Below are 18694 nucleotides of genomic sequence, written 5' to 3'. Positions count from 1 at the left end.
ATATCTGACATTTTCTATGCTGCTTTCATGATTCCTCGATGTGGGACGATTTCTTATTGTACGCATCCTTACTATGTTTGACTCAAATCTAGAAAACCATCTAATATCACACCAGATTAAACAGTGTATTTTTATCATCGGAAAACTTATGCTAAAATTGCTGTTGCAGATACAAAACTATTAGAAAACAAATGCATGCAATGTATAGTAGCAAAGAACATAGAAATATTCAAATATGAGTCTGCACACTATAGTGCAAAATCTTGTTTACAACAAAATGAAACAGTTCAAGGACTAATTTGCTTCACATAAAAGGACTTGTTCACACTTGAACTACATAATGCAAATACAAAACAGAAACTACATTGTAAATCAATACAACAAGGAACATAAGGAACATGTATTCCCAAATGATTTTGTAGGTTCATTAAACATAAGGAACAAGTATTCTCTGTGTGTCAGGGCCAGCTACCATATCATCCCATAGCAAATCCGAAAGTAACATTGTTAATTCTCCAACCTTACCTGTAATAACATAGACAATCAAGATTTGTGAATCAGAAGACCTATTTTCCGAATCGTGAATTGAATCTTATTATGAATCGTAAGATACATTACTAATAGAAATATGACAATTTTTAAGTAAAAAATAATTGGGACGGAAAAATTATAAGTTCATATTTCATCTACTAACGTCATCAGAATGAATCAAGATTCAACATAAAGAGACTAGATTCAAGACGAGACTCGTATTGAAAATAAACAATATTAGAGATTCATATCGATTAAGCTTAAAGGTTAATGCTTCATGCCAAACAAGGATAGATATACACAGATAATTTCTGCCATTAACTTACCATCACCAATTGGTTGATCATCCCACATGATGATAGGCAAGACAGGAAGTGTGCTTCCTACATACATCATTTCAACAGCATCTCTAGCTTCATCCACAGTCAGATTTTTAGTAGTTACACTTTTTAGAACACCTTGATCAACCAACTTTGGGGCAAGTTCAAGAAGCCTTTTAGCAGTGCAACCATATAGAATGTTATCGAAAAAAGGCATAACAAGTTCCTTTTCTTGAGTTATGAAAGCAACATTCACATTTGGTCCTTCAGCAATATAACCAACCTCATCAATCCATATAGAACCAAATGCACCTTTCTCTTCAGCTTCTAATACGGAAAGTACATTTGGAAGATAGTTCACATTTTTCATTGTTGCAAATAAAGGTGCCTTCATTGGTACACTGGAAGTAATCACTTTGACACCTTCTTTGCACTGAGAGAAATCATGATCAATGACTACTGCGTAGAATGCAGGTGTTGGACATCCTGAAGATGACAGTAAGAAATCTCCAGGACCTGCACTTAACCAGTATCTTAGAGTTCCTTTCTTCAATTTTGATACCGCCGTTAGTTGTATTAGAATGCTGCGAAGAGTTGATCGCGAAAAAGGCGAGGATATCTTTGCTTTTGAGGCTGATCTTAAGAAACGGTCAAGGTGAACATCCAACTCATAGAGGTGTCTTGAGAAAACAAACAACATAAATATCAAGATAAGAGAAAAATATGAACATTCAAAGTAAAACCAATAATGCATTTTTTTAACTCTACAGTTCCTATAGGGGAAAAGGGCACATAAATCATAGTGCCTGTTTGGATAAAAGTTACGAATGGCCAAAAGCACGGCAAGTCTAACTCTACAATTCTCAGCTTCAAGAAAGTCACGGCAAATCATGCATTGGGAAGCGAGAATTGGGTTTCCACCGCCAAACCAAACAAAGCAAGAATAATCTGGACTTCGACTGTGTGGTAAGGAAAGTCTGACCAAAAATTATTCCAGTTAGGGATTGAACTCGGGTGCTCCCCAAGTGATTCAACCTTAACTAAAGCTTAACTACTTCAGGCCAACCACTTTTGATTTAACAAAGCTTTGTTACAAGAAAGAAAACAAAAATTAGTATTACCCTTCAAACATAATAGCAGTATCAAACACGCCATGGCCTCTATGTACCATGTGATCATCTATTGGGATTACCATCATTGCTGGATCAAGTATGATACCTCCATATACACTAGAATACATAGCTGGATATGGTTGTTTCTCCACCGAACTCCATGTTTGATGAAGCTTTTCTAGTAACTGAAGAATGTAAAGCCAATGAAACTTGCAAACTTTAATTTACTGATTGTAGTAGTTAATCAAATAATATAACTACAAAAACAACACGCCTTATCTTTTGAAGCACTGAATATGACACTTAACACTAAAACGGTAACACGTAGACATCGGTAATGATTTGAGAAAATGGAAGTGATTGAATGTAATCACATATGTAGTGTCGTGTCAAATAAAGACATATGTCAGACACCAGAGACACTTCCAAAATGAAGTGCCGATGCAACATAATTCTTATTCCACTAGGTGAAGTCAGCTACATGTATTGAACGAACGACACATGTAATGATTTGTGAAAATAGAAGTGATTTAATGTAACCACATGCGTAGTGTCGTGTCAGTGTCAAATAAGGACATATGTCAGACACCAGAGACATTTTCAAAATGAAGTGCCGATGCTACATAGTTCTTATTCCACTAGGTAAAGTCAGCTATATGTATCGAAGGACACTAATATTCTATCATTATTATAAGATGGTACTACAAAAAAGTGAAGGTTGAAAATCTCACCTCAGATGATGAAGAGAACACGTGAACTTTAAAATCATTATCAATTTCAATCTCTATACACACCAAGAAAGAAAACAAATTTAGCCAAAACATATACAATAAGAACATTATACATTCATAATCACTAAAGTTTCAACCAAAATATGAACTAGTAAAGCAAGACCATTAAAGTTTCAAATTAGAATAGGATCACAAAAACTGAAGGCAACCCAACTCACCAGAGGTTGCAGTGGTCTCAGTAGGGTTCCCCATGAAGTAAAGAAAAAATTCAAAATCACAAATATATGTATGTAAAAAACCACTGTGTACTTTGTGAAGTGCTACAAAGCAAGAGAAGGAATGGTGGTGGTGGTGATATAGTAATTGATAGCAGGAAAAGAACAGAAGAACATGACAAAGGTGGTTGTATAAATTATTGTTTGTTTGTTTGTTTAGGACGGAATTAACACTTTGCTGTGTCTGCTTTCAGATTTTGATGTTGTTATACAATTGGAAACCACCATCTTTCGTCATTATGATAATGATGGAATAACTAGCCATTATGTTGCTAGTGGAAAAGTGTCACCCGTGGTCTACTGATCTATGAAGCACATATAATCCTCGGATTAGGCATGTCTTGGTATCAGATATGTATCGTATCCGACACCAATGCATATGATTACAATGAATCATGTCGTTTTCTTAAATTATACTCGGAGTCGATGTATCCATTTCGTGTCTGGTGTCCGATTGAATGTCATTCTAAATTTTGATCATGATTGGAGACGTCAACTTCAAATAGAAGTTAAGAGTCCTCTATACATCTAAGAAGGTCACTTAATTGATGATGATTCAACTTAAACAAGATAAAACGAATATAAGTAGATATTTGAGACTATATAAAAAAAAGTAGATATTTGAGACATTAATAAAAAAAAAATTGTTAATTTGAGACACAATATAAATTAGCTCCGTCGTTAAGATGAATAATATCAAAAGTTTCTATTTACCAAGAATGACATCAAGGGTTGATACAGTTTAAACGATTTTTAAGCATTGGTCCATTGTAGACCTTATGAAGGACATTATGTTATTTAGAAAATAATTTAAAAAAATTAGGAAGAGGTTTTTTTAGTGTAAAAAGTACTTTAGTCAAATTCAGGTGTGGTTAGTAATATGTCTGTGTGTGTGTAGCAACAGCCATAAATTATTGCAACATAAGGCCGAATCAAACCTAGAATGACTTCCTCAAAAACCCAAGTTCAAGTCCACATGATGAACCTGTCACAAAATTAGTATAAAAAATATATTCGGTTGCTATTATTTGCACCCCACTTTTTGCTACTACTCGGCCACTGCATTACTCCCAATCCGAAAGTATACATACTAGTGATTATCCCGTGCGTCGTACGGTTAAAAAATTTCGTTCATTTGACTTGAACCAAATCTCGTTCGATTTCCTTCAACCATTGATAAATATTGATTTGCACCTATAAAATAAATGTAAAAAAAAAAATGTTGACTCACACAAACAAATGTAAAAAGAGAAAATAATTCATATATAAAGCAAAGGATAAATTATATGTTAAACACAAAAAAAAAAATAACGGAAATTTTAAAATAGAAATACAAATTACAAACATCATACCAAAAAAATAATAATGACATCTAAAACCTACGTTCAACCTAGAATGAGCATTCAACTAAAAATATTACATGTTTTAACACAACTAAAAACAAAAAAATAATTCCATTTTTTTTTGGTATTGTAAAAAATAATGTTATTTAGGTTCAAAGATGAGCTACAACAGCTAAATTAATTTGGCTCAAGTGATTAATGAGCTTTACTAAATGACGAATTGTTCGGGAGAACCCGAGTTTCATTCTTGGATGAAACAATTTTTGGTCAGACTATACTTACCTCATGATCAAACTTCAAATTACCAGTAGGCATGGCAATGGGGCGAGGTGGGGACGAGTTTTACCTTTTCCATCCCCGTCCCCGATTTTCTTATACTTTCTGTTACCCTACTCATACCCAACGGGGATGAGAAATTGAATTTCATCCCCATCTCCGGTGGGATCGGGTATCCCCGCCCCCATCCCCGTACCCATAGCGTATCATTTTTTTTAATACAAAAAGAAGTTTTTCCAGCCCCAAGGGCAATGTTTTATTGTAGAAGAGAGACCGAGGATGTGAGATGTGGAAGAAGAGAGAGAACTCGAGTGAGTGCAGACACATACTAACATTCTTACCAATTGAGTGAAATGGTTTAGGATTTGTGTTTTTATTTATATAAAAAGAGTAATAAAGTAATTTTTAACATTCGGGGACGAGTTCAGGTAAGGGTTCAGGGTAGGTACTTATATCCATGTAACCGGTCTCCTAGGCATGTTTTGAAATCGGAGAAAACTCAAACTCATATCCAAACCTAGTCAAAGCGGGAAAAACCTTTCCAATTGGAGTGGGTTTAGACGGGTACCTGCGGGGCTACAGATTTTGGTGTCATGCCTAATTACCAGGATCCATTTTCCTATAAACCAAATGGTTAACACACAAAAAAAAAAAAGGTCACGCAAATAATAGTTGGAAGGTTAAGTATCATGTCACATCTCAATTCAACGAAACTTTTGGTGTGTTGGAGCATATAATAAAAATATGATGATACAAATAGCTATAATTAAAGAGTCAGAATCCATACCTGGTGTAAGAAAAAGATTTACACTAAAGCTCAACTATTAAATCAAATATATTCAACAGATCATAAATGTTTTGTAAGAAAGGCATGTGAGTTACGTTTTGGTTTCTTTTCGTCTTTTTTGTTTTTCGTAGAGAACAAAATGATCCTCATATCTATAAAAAGTTCAAAGAAATCGAACACCACCTGTGCAGGGACTAAAACTAATTTGGCAAAAAAAAAAAACACAATGTCGATGAAAATATAAAACGCAATAACCAATTTGACTAAAACCAATTCTAAATTTCAGTTCAATTGCATAATTCGTATGGATTCTTTGATTAATGCAGACCCACATTGCGACTAATTAGTCCTCTTTATTTCCCATTTGTTTCAAACGCATGTTGACAATGAAAAAAAATCCCAACATAGGATTTAAGATGAAATTTAATTACATTGTTGTTCTCTCCTGACGTATTGATCAAACTATTATTGAAAAATTGATTGTTTTTGTGAATAAAAAAAAACTTGAGTGTCTCAGTCATAAATTAGGTTCCAAAAATTAAACAACGTTTGGATGTCAATTAGTTTGTGATTGATTAATGGAACTTAATGCCTTGACTATTGTTCAAATTTATTTTATTTTTTCTTCCTTGTTGACACACTCTGGGTTTACTCGATGGAAAAGGGATGTCAAGGGAAGAAAGCGAATCACGGAAAATTTCTCACATCACAATTTTTTTAATTTTTTGCTTGAATATTTTGAACCGTATGATCTCTTGAATTTAACGGTCCATATATGATGTAAGTCGGACGACTTATACCTGGTGTGTGACTCATAATTAAATGAGACTACATTAGAATATGTTTAATATAGGGAAACAAATATCATAAAAAATAATAACATCATGTACACTTCACCAGAAATCGAGTTCGTGTAAATTTGTCAAGTTCGTGCAAAATAGATATTAAGGAGTCTAAAAAATAGAAACATTTTTATTTTAGTTCGCCTACTATTATACTATTTGTCAACCGATTCTCTTTTTTTTTGTGGCGTCCGGGTTCGAACCTCGGACCTTGCATATATTATGCATTGTCCTTGCCAACTGAGCTAAGTTCACGGGAACAACCAATTCTCTTTTAGTAAAAAATAGACACGTCCTTAATCATCTTTTCTTTTTTAATTAAAAATGAGACACACCCATCTTATATGCACTACAATTTCTAAGGTCTATTTGAGCACTCTATTAATCATATTTTTACACACAAGTAACCTCATAACCACTCAATAAATCCTTCTACTGCCTGTCCTTTCCTTTTACACAGCTTGATAGAGATAGATATCTACTGAGAACATTTACTCTCTATATGATATAACTATTTCATTTTTTCTACATAATTTCATATATTTACATTTATCCTTTGCACATTCTTTTCCTTGTCTCCCGATTAGGAAAACTAGAATGTTACATGGTACTTCTCTAAATGGTAAAATTTAAGATTGCACATAAATCTAATATGACACACAATTGTTTGGTACATTTGGTTGCTCCATATAATAAGATTACTTTGAATGTGGTTGGTCTTTTCTGACTGGGATTGTTATAGCAGACTCAATTCAACGCATGACTCTAAATGGTGAATGCTGGTTTTAAATTTAGTAGGTTGCTGTATTTTATTACGCAACTATAACTTTGTTTGTTGTCGCAATTCTCTTGGTCATGACCATTATGCATTCTATATGACACTGCTAGTTGAACTGAAGCACATGCAGTGTTAGTTACTAACGGTGCATTTAGTATTTTGGTTAATTAGCATAATGAATTAGTACGTGGCTGGTTGGTGCAGTGAATATATGCAGGGCCGTTTCTATGAAATAGGAGGCTTGGCTCTTTATTTAAAATAGGCATCCGGTAAAATAAAATTGCAATTTTTTGGTTTAGCTAAGCTTCATTAAAAAATCTGAATCAGAAGAACTTCTAAACATGAAAGGAAATAAAAAAGTGAAAGAGATGTGAAATTTACATAATAGTTTTTTTTTGGCTTAATACATAAGCAGGTCCCTTAACTTATTTTTTCTTCCCAGTTCAGTCCCTTAACTTTTAAATGTGTCAATTTGGTCCTTTAATTACTCTTCCGTTTACCCATTTGATCCTTTCTGTTAACTTTTTTAAAAAAACGTTAAGTTTGTACACGTTGGCTATCCACGTTGGCATAACTCATACAATTCTGAGAAGCTAGAGAGAGAATGAAGAAAACGTAGAGAGAGAAGGAGAAGAAAACACACACAGAGAGAAGAAGAAGAAGAAACGAAGTGAAGATCAAAGGAAAGGGGAAAACGCTGCTGATTGTGGAACGAAAACGAAAACGAAGTAAAAATCCATGTTTGCTCCTCTTGTTCTTCGCGAAAAAATGTTTTTTTTTTCTTATTAGGGTTTCGAAATTTGTTGAATGTTTTGAAAAAATGTTTGTTTTTCTGATTAGGGTTTCTGATTGTTTCCTCTTCTTCTCTTCTTCGCGAATATGAAACTCATGTTTGTTCTGATTAGGGTTTCGAAAATTTGCTAGGGTATTGAAACATTTCTAGGGTTTTACAGATTTGAATGATTTTTGTACGTTTTAAGGTTCTTCCTGCATGGACTTGATATTCTATTGTATTTTCCCTTTTCAAAAGTTGATTTTTGTCTGTTGTGTTGAATTTTTTAGTTAAAGTAGGGTTTTATACAAGTGTGTTGTGTTGTGTTGTTTGTTTTTTGTCTGTTGTGTGGACCAATTTTGTCGATTTTTGTGCACAAATTTAATTAGGGTTTGTTCTTTTCTTTCATGCCTTAATGGCTCAACAGATGGACCAAGTGTTTCAGTGTGTTTTACATCATGATGAGGACATAAGTTGTTTTAATGACCCTGAGTATGTAGGTCCAGAAGAAATACTTGATTGTGACCCAGATTTCTTCAGTTATTTTGCTTTGTTAGCAACCTTAAAAGATTTAGGGTATGTTAGTCTTACGTCTCTGTGGTATTTTGACCCTGTTTTGGAAGATGGAATGGTTCGTTTGAATAGTGACATAGGATGTAGAAGGATGCAGAATATTGCATATCAATTTGATAAGGTCCATTTGTATGCTATTCACCCTTTGTCACAACCTGAAATTGTAGCACCTAACCCATTGATAGAATATCTTATAATGGCCCCACATGTCCCACCTGTTAGGAATGAAACAAATCAAGGTGCCAATAGTGTAGGTCCCACTGCTGAGGGTGAGGGTGCAAATGTTGATGGTGGTGTAAGAGGTGTAGGTCCCACTGCTGAGTGTACAAATGCTGATGGGCCTGAGTTGGACTTAAATGACCATGGCCTAATGATTAATGAGAATGAATTGTTTGCTGAGTATGGTAATGGGCCTGGTTTAGGAGATGATGAGACCCAGACTGAAGTTGGACAAAATAGCAATGGGCCTGCGGTAGGGAAGGAAAATGTCAATGTGAGTGAGCCACTAGTGGAGGAAACTGTGAATGTGGGTGAACCTGGGCTAGGGAATGACTTTGGATTAGGGAATGAAAATGAGAATGTGTCTGATGAGAAGGAAGATAGTACCCTTAATGTGCATTTTGAGTCAGAAGATGAGGGGGTAATAGGTGGAGACTTAGACAGTGAGGTAGGTGGAAATGGAGTAAATGCTGAGACAAATACTGTAGTGGGTGAAGGATCTGAGTGGGTAGAGGGTGAAGTGAACAATACTGAGAATCAAACTGAAGTGGGTGAAGGATCTGTGAGGGTAGAGGGTGAAGATAACACTACTGGCAAGGGGAAAAAGAAGAAGGGAGGAGCTTCTTCTCAAAAGAAGAGCAAGACTGGCAAGGGGAAAAAGAGGAGGGGAAGACCCAAGAAAAAACAACCTGGACAAGATCCTGTGTTTGAAGATGACATTATTGAGCAACTACAAAGGTCTGTTAACATTGAAAGTGAATCAGGAGCATCAGAGACTGTAGTAGTTGATAGGGGTTTAGATGAATTAGATGAAGTCAATTCTGATGAATTGAATAGTGGATCTGATAGTGATGAGGATGGTGTGAAGAGAGCCAAATTCCAAACTTTCAAAATGCCAGAGAATATGAAGGATTATAAATGGGAGGTTGGAACATATTTTGTGTCAAAGTTAGTTTTTATGGAAGCAATGAGGACTTATGGAGTACAGTCTGGAAGGGAAATAAAATTTACAAAGAATGATAAAGATAGAGTGAGGGTGAAATGCAAGGAAGGATGTCCATGGGAGGCATTCTGTGGTAAAATACCTGGTGAAAAGACATGGCAGTTGAGAAAGGTTTACCCTGGAGATCATGAGTGTGACACAGACTTCAATGTGACTTTGATGACTTCTAGATGGTTAGGTTCTAAACTTCATACAAGGGTTAGAGAGAATAGGGATCTTAAAATTTCAACTATAATGGAGAGGGCTCAGCAGAAGTGGAATATTCAAATGTGCAGGAGCAAAGCATATAGAGCAAAGAAATTTGCAGTTGAATTTGTTGAAGGGAGCTTTAGAGATCAATACACAAGGCTGCATGATTATGCTCATGAATTACTAAGGTCTAACCCTCATTCATCTGTCAAGATTACATCAACCCCTTATGAAGGTACTGAGGCTGACCTAGAGAACCCAAATGCAGTAGTTTGTCCTAGATTTCAGAGAATGTATGTATGCTTTAAGGGGTGTATGGATAGCTTCTTCAAATGCAGAAAGATCATTGGGCTTGATGGTTGTTTCCTTAAGAGGCCTTATGGTGGAATGTTGCTGGCTGCCATTGGAATGGATCCAAATGACCAAATACTTCCAATTGCATGGGCATTTGTTGAAGGAGAGACTAAAGAGTCCTGGAAGTGGTTCTTGGAGCTTCTCATACATGATTTGGGAGGTACTGACATCTGCAGAACATACACCATCATCAGTGATCAACAGAAGGTATTGTTTATAGCTTCATTCAATTTTGATGTTTGTTTACATTTTTTAAAACAAATGCTTCTGGTTATATTAATTTCTGACTGATTTTGTTGTATTGTGTGTTAACATTGTGACAAATAGGGACTTTTGCCAGCAATTGATATATTGCTTCCTGAGGTTGAGCAGAGATTTTGTGTGAGACATCTCTATAACAATTTTAGAAAGAGATTCCTTGAAAAAATCTTAAAGAGTTGATGTGGAGAGCTGCCAAAGCAACTTACAAAAATGCTTGGGAAAAGGAGATGAAGGAGATAAAGGCTATAAGTGATGAGGCATTTCAATATCTGTGTGAAATAGATCCTAGACATTGGACTAGGTCTATGTTTAAAGGTGACGCAAAGTGTGACACATTAGTGAACAACATGTCTGAAGCATTTAACTCTGTGATTGTGGTTCCAAGGTCCAAGCCAGTTGTTTCCATGTTGGAGGATTTAAGAGTTTATGTCATGCAGAGGTGGGAGAAGAATAGGCAGAAAATTGCAAGGTTTAATGATGGTGATATTCTGCCAAATATCAAGAAGAAGCTGGAAAAGGAATCATCTTATACAAATAACTGGATAGTAAGGTATTAAATTTTCATTTGTATGCATTTGTTGTTCCTTATAGTAATTGTGTTTTCTGGTTTAAGTTTCTTATGCATTAAGTTTTCTGCTTTATTTTCTGGTTTAACTTTCTGGTTTAATTGTGTTTTCTGGTTTAACTTTCTTATACATTAAGTTTCTGGTTTATTTTCTTAGGCAAGGTGGAGATCATGATTTTCAAGTGATCCATCTCTCAAATTCTGGAGACAAGTATGCTGTTAACTTGCAAGGAATGGTGTGTGATTGCAGGAAATGGAATTTGACAGGACTGCTATGCTGTCATGCCATTGCTTGCATGAAACACAAACATTACAACATTGCTGACTATGTACCATCCATCTACAAGAAAGAAGCATATGTTGAGTGTTATTCAAGCAAGATATATCCTGCCAATGGAGAAAATCTTTGGATGAGGACTGAATATACGGATCTTCAACCACCAGCTATCAAAAAACAACCTAGAAGACCTAAAAAGAAAAGAAGATTAGATGCAAGTGAGCTTCTCAGAGAGGAAGGACAAATGAAGAGAGCATCATATGGAATCAAATGCAGTAGGTGCAAGCAATCTGGACACAACAAGTCAACATGCCCACTGCCTCCACCTCCACCTCCACCTCCACCTCCTGAATCAGAAACTCAAGCTTCTCAAGTGCCACCATCACAGCCTCAAGCACAAGTTGAGACTCAAACCAATCAGGCACAAGTATCTCAGACTCAAGCTTCTCAGCCACAAGCTACTCAGAGTCAAACTACTCAGGCACAAGCTACGCAAAGTCAAGCTTCTCAGCCTCAAACTACTCAGAAGCAAAATGCATCAACTAGGAAGAGAAAGGCTAAGGAGCCAAGTGCTTCAACTAAGACAACTCAGTCCCAAACTTCTCAGATTCCACCAACTCAGAAACCAAATGCTTCAACTAAGAAAATAAAGGCAAGTCATCAAGTTTCTGCTACTCAACCAAAACAAGCTGCAAAGCCAGGAAACAAGGGGAGAAAGAAGGGAGGATCTGCTACTCAGCCAATGTGATGGACCAATATTAGGTTCATCAAGTTTCTGCTACTCAACCAAAATGCATCAACTAGGTTCTGACTTATAGTATGGGCTATTAGGCACTTTTGACTTATGTAACATGTTCTAGAATATGTGCTGTTAAGCTATTATGTCTTTTTTGGATATCTGACTTGTCTGACTTATGAGTCAAACTAGAATGCACTTATGACTTATTGAATATGTGCTATAATGCACTTTTGACTTATGTAACATGTGCTAGAATGCACTTATGACTTATTGAATATGTGCTTTAATGCACTTTTGACTTATGTAACATGTGCTAGAATGCACTTATGACTTAATGAATATGTGCTATAATGCACCTTCTGGTTTCTGTACTTTGCAATTAGGTGATAAACTGCACTTTCATGTTATGTGGTTATGTGCTATAATGCACTTACAACTTAAACAACAATTTCATTCATCAACAAACCATTTCATTCATTCATCATAATCAAAACAGTTCATTCATTCATCATAATCAAAACATTACATTCATTCTTCATAATCAAAACATTACAATCATTCTTCAATCCATTACATTCTTTCCTCATCACTCAAAATACAACAAATTTTGCTATTTCAAATAAAATCCACCCAAAATTGAAGTGGTTTTGCAAACTAAAATTGTTCCTAACACCAACCCAATCCCAAAACATACAAATCCAAAAATCAGTGCCATTAACAACCATTTTCTTGTTCTTGATAACTCAGTCTTCAACTTCTTAATCTTTTTACTCTGTTTTTCAATCTTCAACTCCCTTTCATCAATAAAATCATCTTCACCAACCAACTTAAAGTAGCTGCAACCTTTGTCATTAGCATTCCTGTAGTTGCTGCAACCCCAAAATTTCTTCCCATAGTTACGATGCAAAGAGTCAGTAACCGTTCGAACTACAGTTGGTTCTCCACAGCTACAACTCGGATTTCCCCTTCTTCTCAAACTAGATCCAACAGATCCATAAGACTGCTCCTGAATCGTATGTGTTTTTGATGTTTGGTTCGACATTTCAAAAGAAGAAGAAGAACCCACAACGCTTTTTCCTGGGTTATGGGTCGCGGAAGTAGAAGAAGAAGAAGATAACAGGTCTTGGTTATAGAGATGGTGGTGGAGGTACGATGGAGAAGAAGAGAGAAGAAGGAATGAGACACATTAAACCCTAATTTTTGACAATTTATCCCCTTATATATTGCTGACTGTGATTTGCCATGTCCTCAAGTGATTGGCCAGCTTGGAGAGCCACCTGTGCAGACTTAACGCTTTTTTGAAAAAGTTAACAGAAAGGATCAAATGGGTAAACAGAAGAGTAATTAAAGGACCAAATTGACACATTTAAAAGTTAAGGGACTGAACTGGGAAGAAAAAATAAGTTAAGGGACCTGCTTATGTATTAAGCCTTTTTTTTTTGAATAGGCTAAAATGAAATATATTACCACGACAAAAGTCCCTCCTAGCACAAGATGTGCTTAGGAAGAAACACCAAAATCTCCAACAAGAGTCTGAAGAATATTTACAAGGCAACAACCGGAAACAAAAACAAACAGCAGAAAAGAAAAACAGATAAAATTAGCCTATACCGAGGATGGTAAAAGAGAAAATGAATGGTTTATCCAAACAAGAAATGATTTAGGTGATTCTTTCAATGAAATAGCTTTTCAAATTGATTGATTAAGTTATTATACAAATTGGGGGTGGTTTGATAGCTCCAAATTTATGTCCAGAAAGGAGAACTAGAGTCTAAAAAAATCTCAAACGTGTATTGAAGAAAGAATATTAGGGGGTGGGTATTAGACTTAAATTTATTTTTTGAGGCCCATAGCATTTGGAAGCCCAGCTTAGTTGAACACCTTGCACTCCCCAAGGTTCGGCCCTGAACATATAGTATAGTAAATAGAAAATTGCTTTTCTGACATCAAATGTTTCCTAATGACACATGTAAATGACGCAATTACCCCCAGTGGTAGTTAACTACCGTTGGAGAAAACAGGCAGCAGTTAACTACTATTGGTCCCAGCTGTAGTTAACTGCCGCTGAATTAGTTTTTGGTTCAAGGCAGTAAACTTCCTCAAGGCAGTATACACATCCAATACCCAAATGCTTTCAACTATTACTGATCCCTCTTTCTCTCTCGTCGATGAATATTGGATAATCACACGAGAATAACCGTGAAGAATTGCTGGAAGAAAACTCCTGAACGTGATGATTTAATTTTTTAATGAAAAAATGGAAAATAAAAATTATACTCAATTGTTCATTATACAATCGGTGAGTGGAAAGTGAAAAGGAAGAATAAGTGGCTTGAAGAAGAAAGATATACAGTAGATGATTGTGTACATATAGAAAATATAAATCTCTATGAGTGGTAACCATTGATGATTGTGGCAGCCATTAAAATTTGGAAAAAACATTATTTTATGATGTTGAATTTAATCTTTAAATGCTCACCCAAAAATATAGTAATGAACTAGAATCATGTTGTTTTATTTTTGTTATTTTTAATTCAGTCAAAATAATCAACTGTCTAAAATTCTTGTCCATATTGTAACAATATGGTTGCTGCAGAATTGGGTTAAAAGGTTGCTGCAAAATCTCAGTTGTTTGTGAGGAAGAAGACTCCGTACCAAGAATAAGAGGACAAGACAGAAAAAGGTGTTTGTCAGTGTTATACCCTAATTTTGGACCTAAAAATACTAGCTCCATTCTTCTTTTCTTGCATTTCAAGTCATTTGATATGTTTCTGATCAATTACATCTTTCTCTGCATTTTATTTCAATATTACTTGCAAAGTTCACATAGAAGGGTATTTTAGTCATTTCCTATGTTAAAATTTCTTTCAGTCTTTTAAAAATTTGTTTGAGTCCTTTCAAATAGTTTGAATAAGCCTTCATTTCAATTCTATGTCAAAATCCATTTCAAAAATTGTATTTGAAGTCATTTTGAGTCAGTTTAGCCCCTAGGGGCATTTTAGTCTTTTCATGTGTCAAAACTCTGTTCAAATTTTGAAAATTGTCCCTGAGTCTTTTCAATTGGCTTGCATAAATTCTTACTTTAATTCCATGCCAAAAAACTATTTTAAAATTGCATCTGAGTCATTTTTAGTCGTTTTAGTCCCCAGGGGCATTTTGGTCATTTCACACAAAATTTCGGCAGAGAGAGGTTACTTTAAAGTACCTCATTTAAGTAATTGGTTCGTTTTAGTCCGTTTTGTCATTTTTAATCGTTTCACTTTACGTTTATTTCAAATTACTTTTTTTAAAATTCAATTTTATTAATCTTTTTATTTTTTAGTCCTTTTAGTCTTGTCTTTTGCATTTGGGTCCTTTTATTTGTTCATTTTGCAGATTTTTGTCCAAAAGTTAGTTATGCCACGTGGCAGTGTCCTATTGGTCCAGCATTCACATATGTCAGCTATAAATAGCCCAGTCACAGGCCAAGTCACACAGATCCATTCATTGTTGTACAACTCATCACAAACAATATTACTCTTTCTCTTTCTACTTTTCACAGATCAAACACCAAAAAAAATCACAGAAGATTGCATGAATCTTCAAGAACATTCTTGAACATTCATCATCTTCAACCTCCAGAGATAAACAAATCCGTTCAGATTCATCACAAAAAACCATCACAACCGTTCATCACAAACCTCAAGAACTCATCAATTCATCGTTCTCATTGTTCATACACGAATCCAACAATGAAAACATCAAAAATTCATCAGTTCAAGCCGTTCGTGACAGTGACAAACGTGTGAAACAAGTGAAATAGAGGGATACGAAACAAAACCGAATCCTCATCAAGAACGATCGTTCAACAAACTCCCAAAATCAAGTTCGAATTGTGAATCGAACAAAAGGAAGAGAAGCTGTTGCAGATCGAAGCAAGAAGTGCTCAAATCGAAATGACGACGTGAAGGAAAAGCATATCAAGAAAGGTGATCTTGTCTTCCTTCCTTTCCCTTCGTTTTCGTCTCTTTCATATATGTACAGTAAACTTTAGATCTACACTTCTCCGATCCTTATTTTCAAAAACGAAGCTCGGATTTGGTATTAGAAGTGAAAAACGGTTTTAAAATCATAAAAAGATTTGAAATCCGAGTTGTTTTGGTTTTCCGGCGACGGCGACGGCACCGGAAAGTGACCGGCCGCCGCGCCGGAGAAGAAAGGAAGGACGGAGAAGAAATCCTAAGTTGCAGACTCTCTCTCTCTAAAACATCTTAGAGAGAGAGTCATCTTAGTGTTTTGTGAGTTTGTTCCTTCATATCCAGCTTATATACCATGCCTTAATCCTACGCGTGCGCGTGCACTGGCTTCCCATGCTCCCTATGTGCCTTCGACCCTTGGATCTAGGGTTTGAGAAGAACTGGATCAATCTGACGGCTGTAAAGCAGTTGGATTATCCAGATCCAACTCAGACACTGGGCTTGGGCCTCTGGTTGTTTTTTTTCGTTTTTCTTGAAGTTTTATTGCTATTCTCCACATTGCTTTCACTTTTTACACCTCTGCATGCTTCAAAGCTTTGTCAAAAATTCTAAAAAAAATTGCTATTAATGTTCTTGCATTTTTTTGATCAATCTTGGCATATTGCATGTAAATTTTGATCAGAGAAATTTTAGAAAATTATTTTGCATTGCTTACTTGTTTTCTTCTAATTTTTGTTGGAAAAATCTTGTTAAAAAACTTGTAAAATTCGGTGAGTCCTCATAGTATTTTTGTTAAATGATTTAGGATTGTTTCTTGCTAATTTTGCATGCTGGAAATTGTTAGAGGAAATATGCATGTGGATTTGCTTGAATTTTTGCATTGGTTTGTCCAATTTTATGGAGTTCTTTACATGTTTTGGTTCTATTGCTTTGGTGCATAATAATTGTGGCTTGTTGATTGATCTTGGAGTATTGTTTGTTGCATAATATGTAGTGTTTGGTGCTGTTTTGAATGTGTGATAATTGGTTGCTTAGTTAGCAAGTTACTTGTTATTTTTGATGTGTAATTAGTGCAAAAATAGGCTTAATTTCATACCATGATTCCTTGGCTTATGATTCTCTTGTGACTTTCACATTGGGGCTGAACCTAAAAACCCTTTGAAAAGTGTCAAAATGTGAGAGTTATAGGTATTGCATTTGCCTTGGAATTTTGGTGTTTTATTAAGTGCATTTTTGCCACTTTTTGTTGTTTTTTTACCATGTTGATATGCTTTATTTTCTTGCCACTTTTTTCTACTATTCAATGCCTATTGTTACTAACCCTTTGTTCATTGTTTCATAAGCATCTCACATCATATTTTCATCTCTTATTTTTTGCACTTTAATTTTTTTGCATATTAATTTTTACCAAGGCTTAGAATGTAAAGACTTAGGAATTTTGTATTTTACTTTATGCAATTTTAATTTCTTGCAAGACCATAGAATGTAAACTAGGACATGATGTAAAGGACAATGGACTCTAATAATGTACACAGACACAAGCACCGACACATGCACACACATCACATGGATATTTTAGATGTATGTTTAGGGAATGTATGTTTAGATGTATGCTTAGGAATCGCGATACTTAGAAAAATCCTTTTTCCAAAAAAAAATATATGAACAACATCACTCAAATCTTTTTCCTAATAAACTTTGGGATCCAAATTCCCATTGATTTTCCCTTTCTTTTCTTAAATAAAATCTTAATGAATTTTAATCATACTTTGACTTTCATTTTCCAAAATAACTAATTCAACCTCACAATTTCACAATCTTATGCCCTTGAGGCCTCTCTCTCTCATTCTAAAAAATTCCAATTTTCAAACTTAAAATCAACCAACAAAAACAAAAACATTTTTGGAAGAGAACTACGGTGGATTTGATCCCTTAAACGGGTACGTAGGCAAGGACAAAATTCCTTCAATTCAAATAAAATAAAAATCCAAACACTTTCTTCTCCCTCCAATTCTTCACTTAGAATACTCTTAGGCTTAATATCACTTTTCAAAATAGCATTTAAAAATAAAGCGCGCGCGTAGAAAGTAAAGACGGTTCCTATAGGATACTATAGTCGTTATGGGTGCCTAACACCTTCCCGTAGCGAAAACAACTCCCGGACCTCGATTCTCAAGGGTTTTGCTTATTTTTTCCCTTCCCAAGAAAAAATGAGATATCAAAGGTTAAAAAGGTTCAAACGTAATCAATGTTTGACACCCGAAAACCAAGATAAAACAGCTGGCGACTTCACTGGGGACATTCGAGAGTTACGCCTAGTCTTTATTTCCACGCTTGCGCTCTTTTTACTTGTTTCTTTTACTTGCCTTCATATGTGAATAATTGTTTAAATTCTTGCAAACGTGTGGGGTGAGAATATCAAAAGTCCTGCACCCGGACTGAGTGAACTTAGGATTTAGGAGGGATATATTCGACAATTCATTCCGGGGGTTGCCTCGTGTTTTGGATTATGCGATCAATCCCACATAGCTGAGGCATTTTGGGGGTGATGTTGTCGGCGCGTGTTGTCGCGTTTAGGCACTTTACTTCTAATTGTTCTATGACGCTATGAACCGTAGATAACCAAACCCATCCATGGCCATTTTCTAGGATGTAGTGCGGAGACTAAACCGGGTGTTGTCTCGAATTTTAGTCGTCACGCGATACTACACTCAAGTTAGACCTTCTTATGGATAATCATGGAGCGAGTGTTTGTCTCGTGACACAGTGATATACGTCGGAGAGGTTGCAA

The 18694-nt window shown here is 35.4% G+C and overlaps 3 protein-coding genes across 3 annotated transcripts; 2 read left to right on the top strand and 1 right to left on the bottom strand.

The window, feature by feature from the left end:
- Positions 1–205: 205 nt before the first annotated feature.
- On the bottom strand, positions 206–3018 carry LOC146949678 (D-amino-acid transaminase, chloroplastic-like). Its single transcript, XM_085745618.1, has 5 exons — positions 2913–3018; positions 2695–2747; positions 1973–2148; positions 858–1531; positions 206–525 (listed from the first exon to the last, which is right to left on the bottom strand). The coding sequence occupies exons 1-5, from the start codon at positions 2944–2946 to the stop codon at positions 428–430; spliced, it is 1035 nt and encodes a 344-aa protein (XP_085601744.1). The 5' UTR covers positions 2947–3018; the 3' UTR covers positions 206–427.
- Positions 3019–8182: 5164 nt separating this feature from the next.
- LOC146949677 (uncharacterized) lies at positions 8183–10526 on the top strand. The gene has a single exon (XM_085748552.1). The coding sequence runs from the start codon at positions 8183–8185 to the stop codon at positions 10394–10396; it is 2214 nt and encodes a 737-aa protein (XP_085604678.1). The 3' UTR covers positions 10397–10526.
- Positions 10527–10532: 6 nt separating this feature from the next.
- On the top strand, positions 10533–11956 carry LOC146949676 (uncharacterized). Its single transcript, XM_085748551.1, has 2 exons — positions 10533–10916; positions 11089–11956. The coding sequence occupies exons 1-2, from the start codon at positions 10546–10548 to the stop codon at positions 11954–11956; spliced, it is 1239 nt and encodes a 412-aa protein (XP_085604677.1). The 5' UTR covers positions 10533–10545.
- The last annotated feature ends 6738 nt before the right edge of the window (positions 11957–18694 follow it).

This window comes from Medicago sativa, chromosome 2 (genome assembly GCF_051527215.1).
Source record: "Medicago sativa cultivar Bolivia chromosome 2, Bolivia_mono, whole genome shotgun sequence".
NCBI classification, from domain to species: Eukaryota; Viridiplantae; Streptophyta; class Magnoliopsida; order Fabales; family Fabaceae; genus Medicago; species Medicago sativa.
This window is presented reverse-complemented; position numbering and strand designations above follow the sequence as displayed.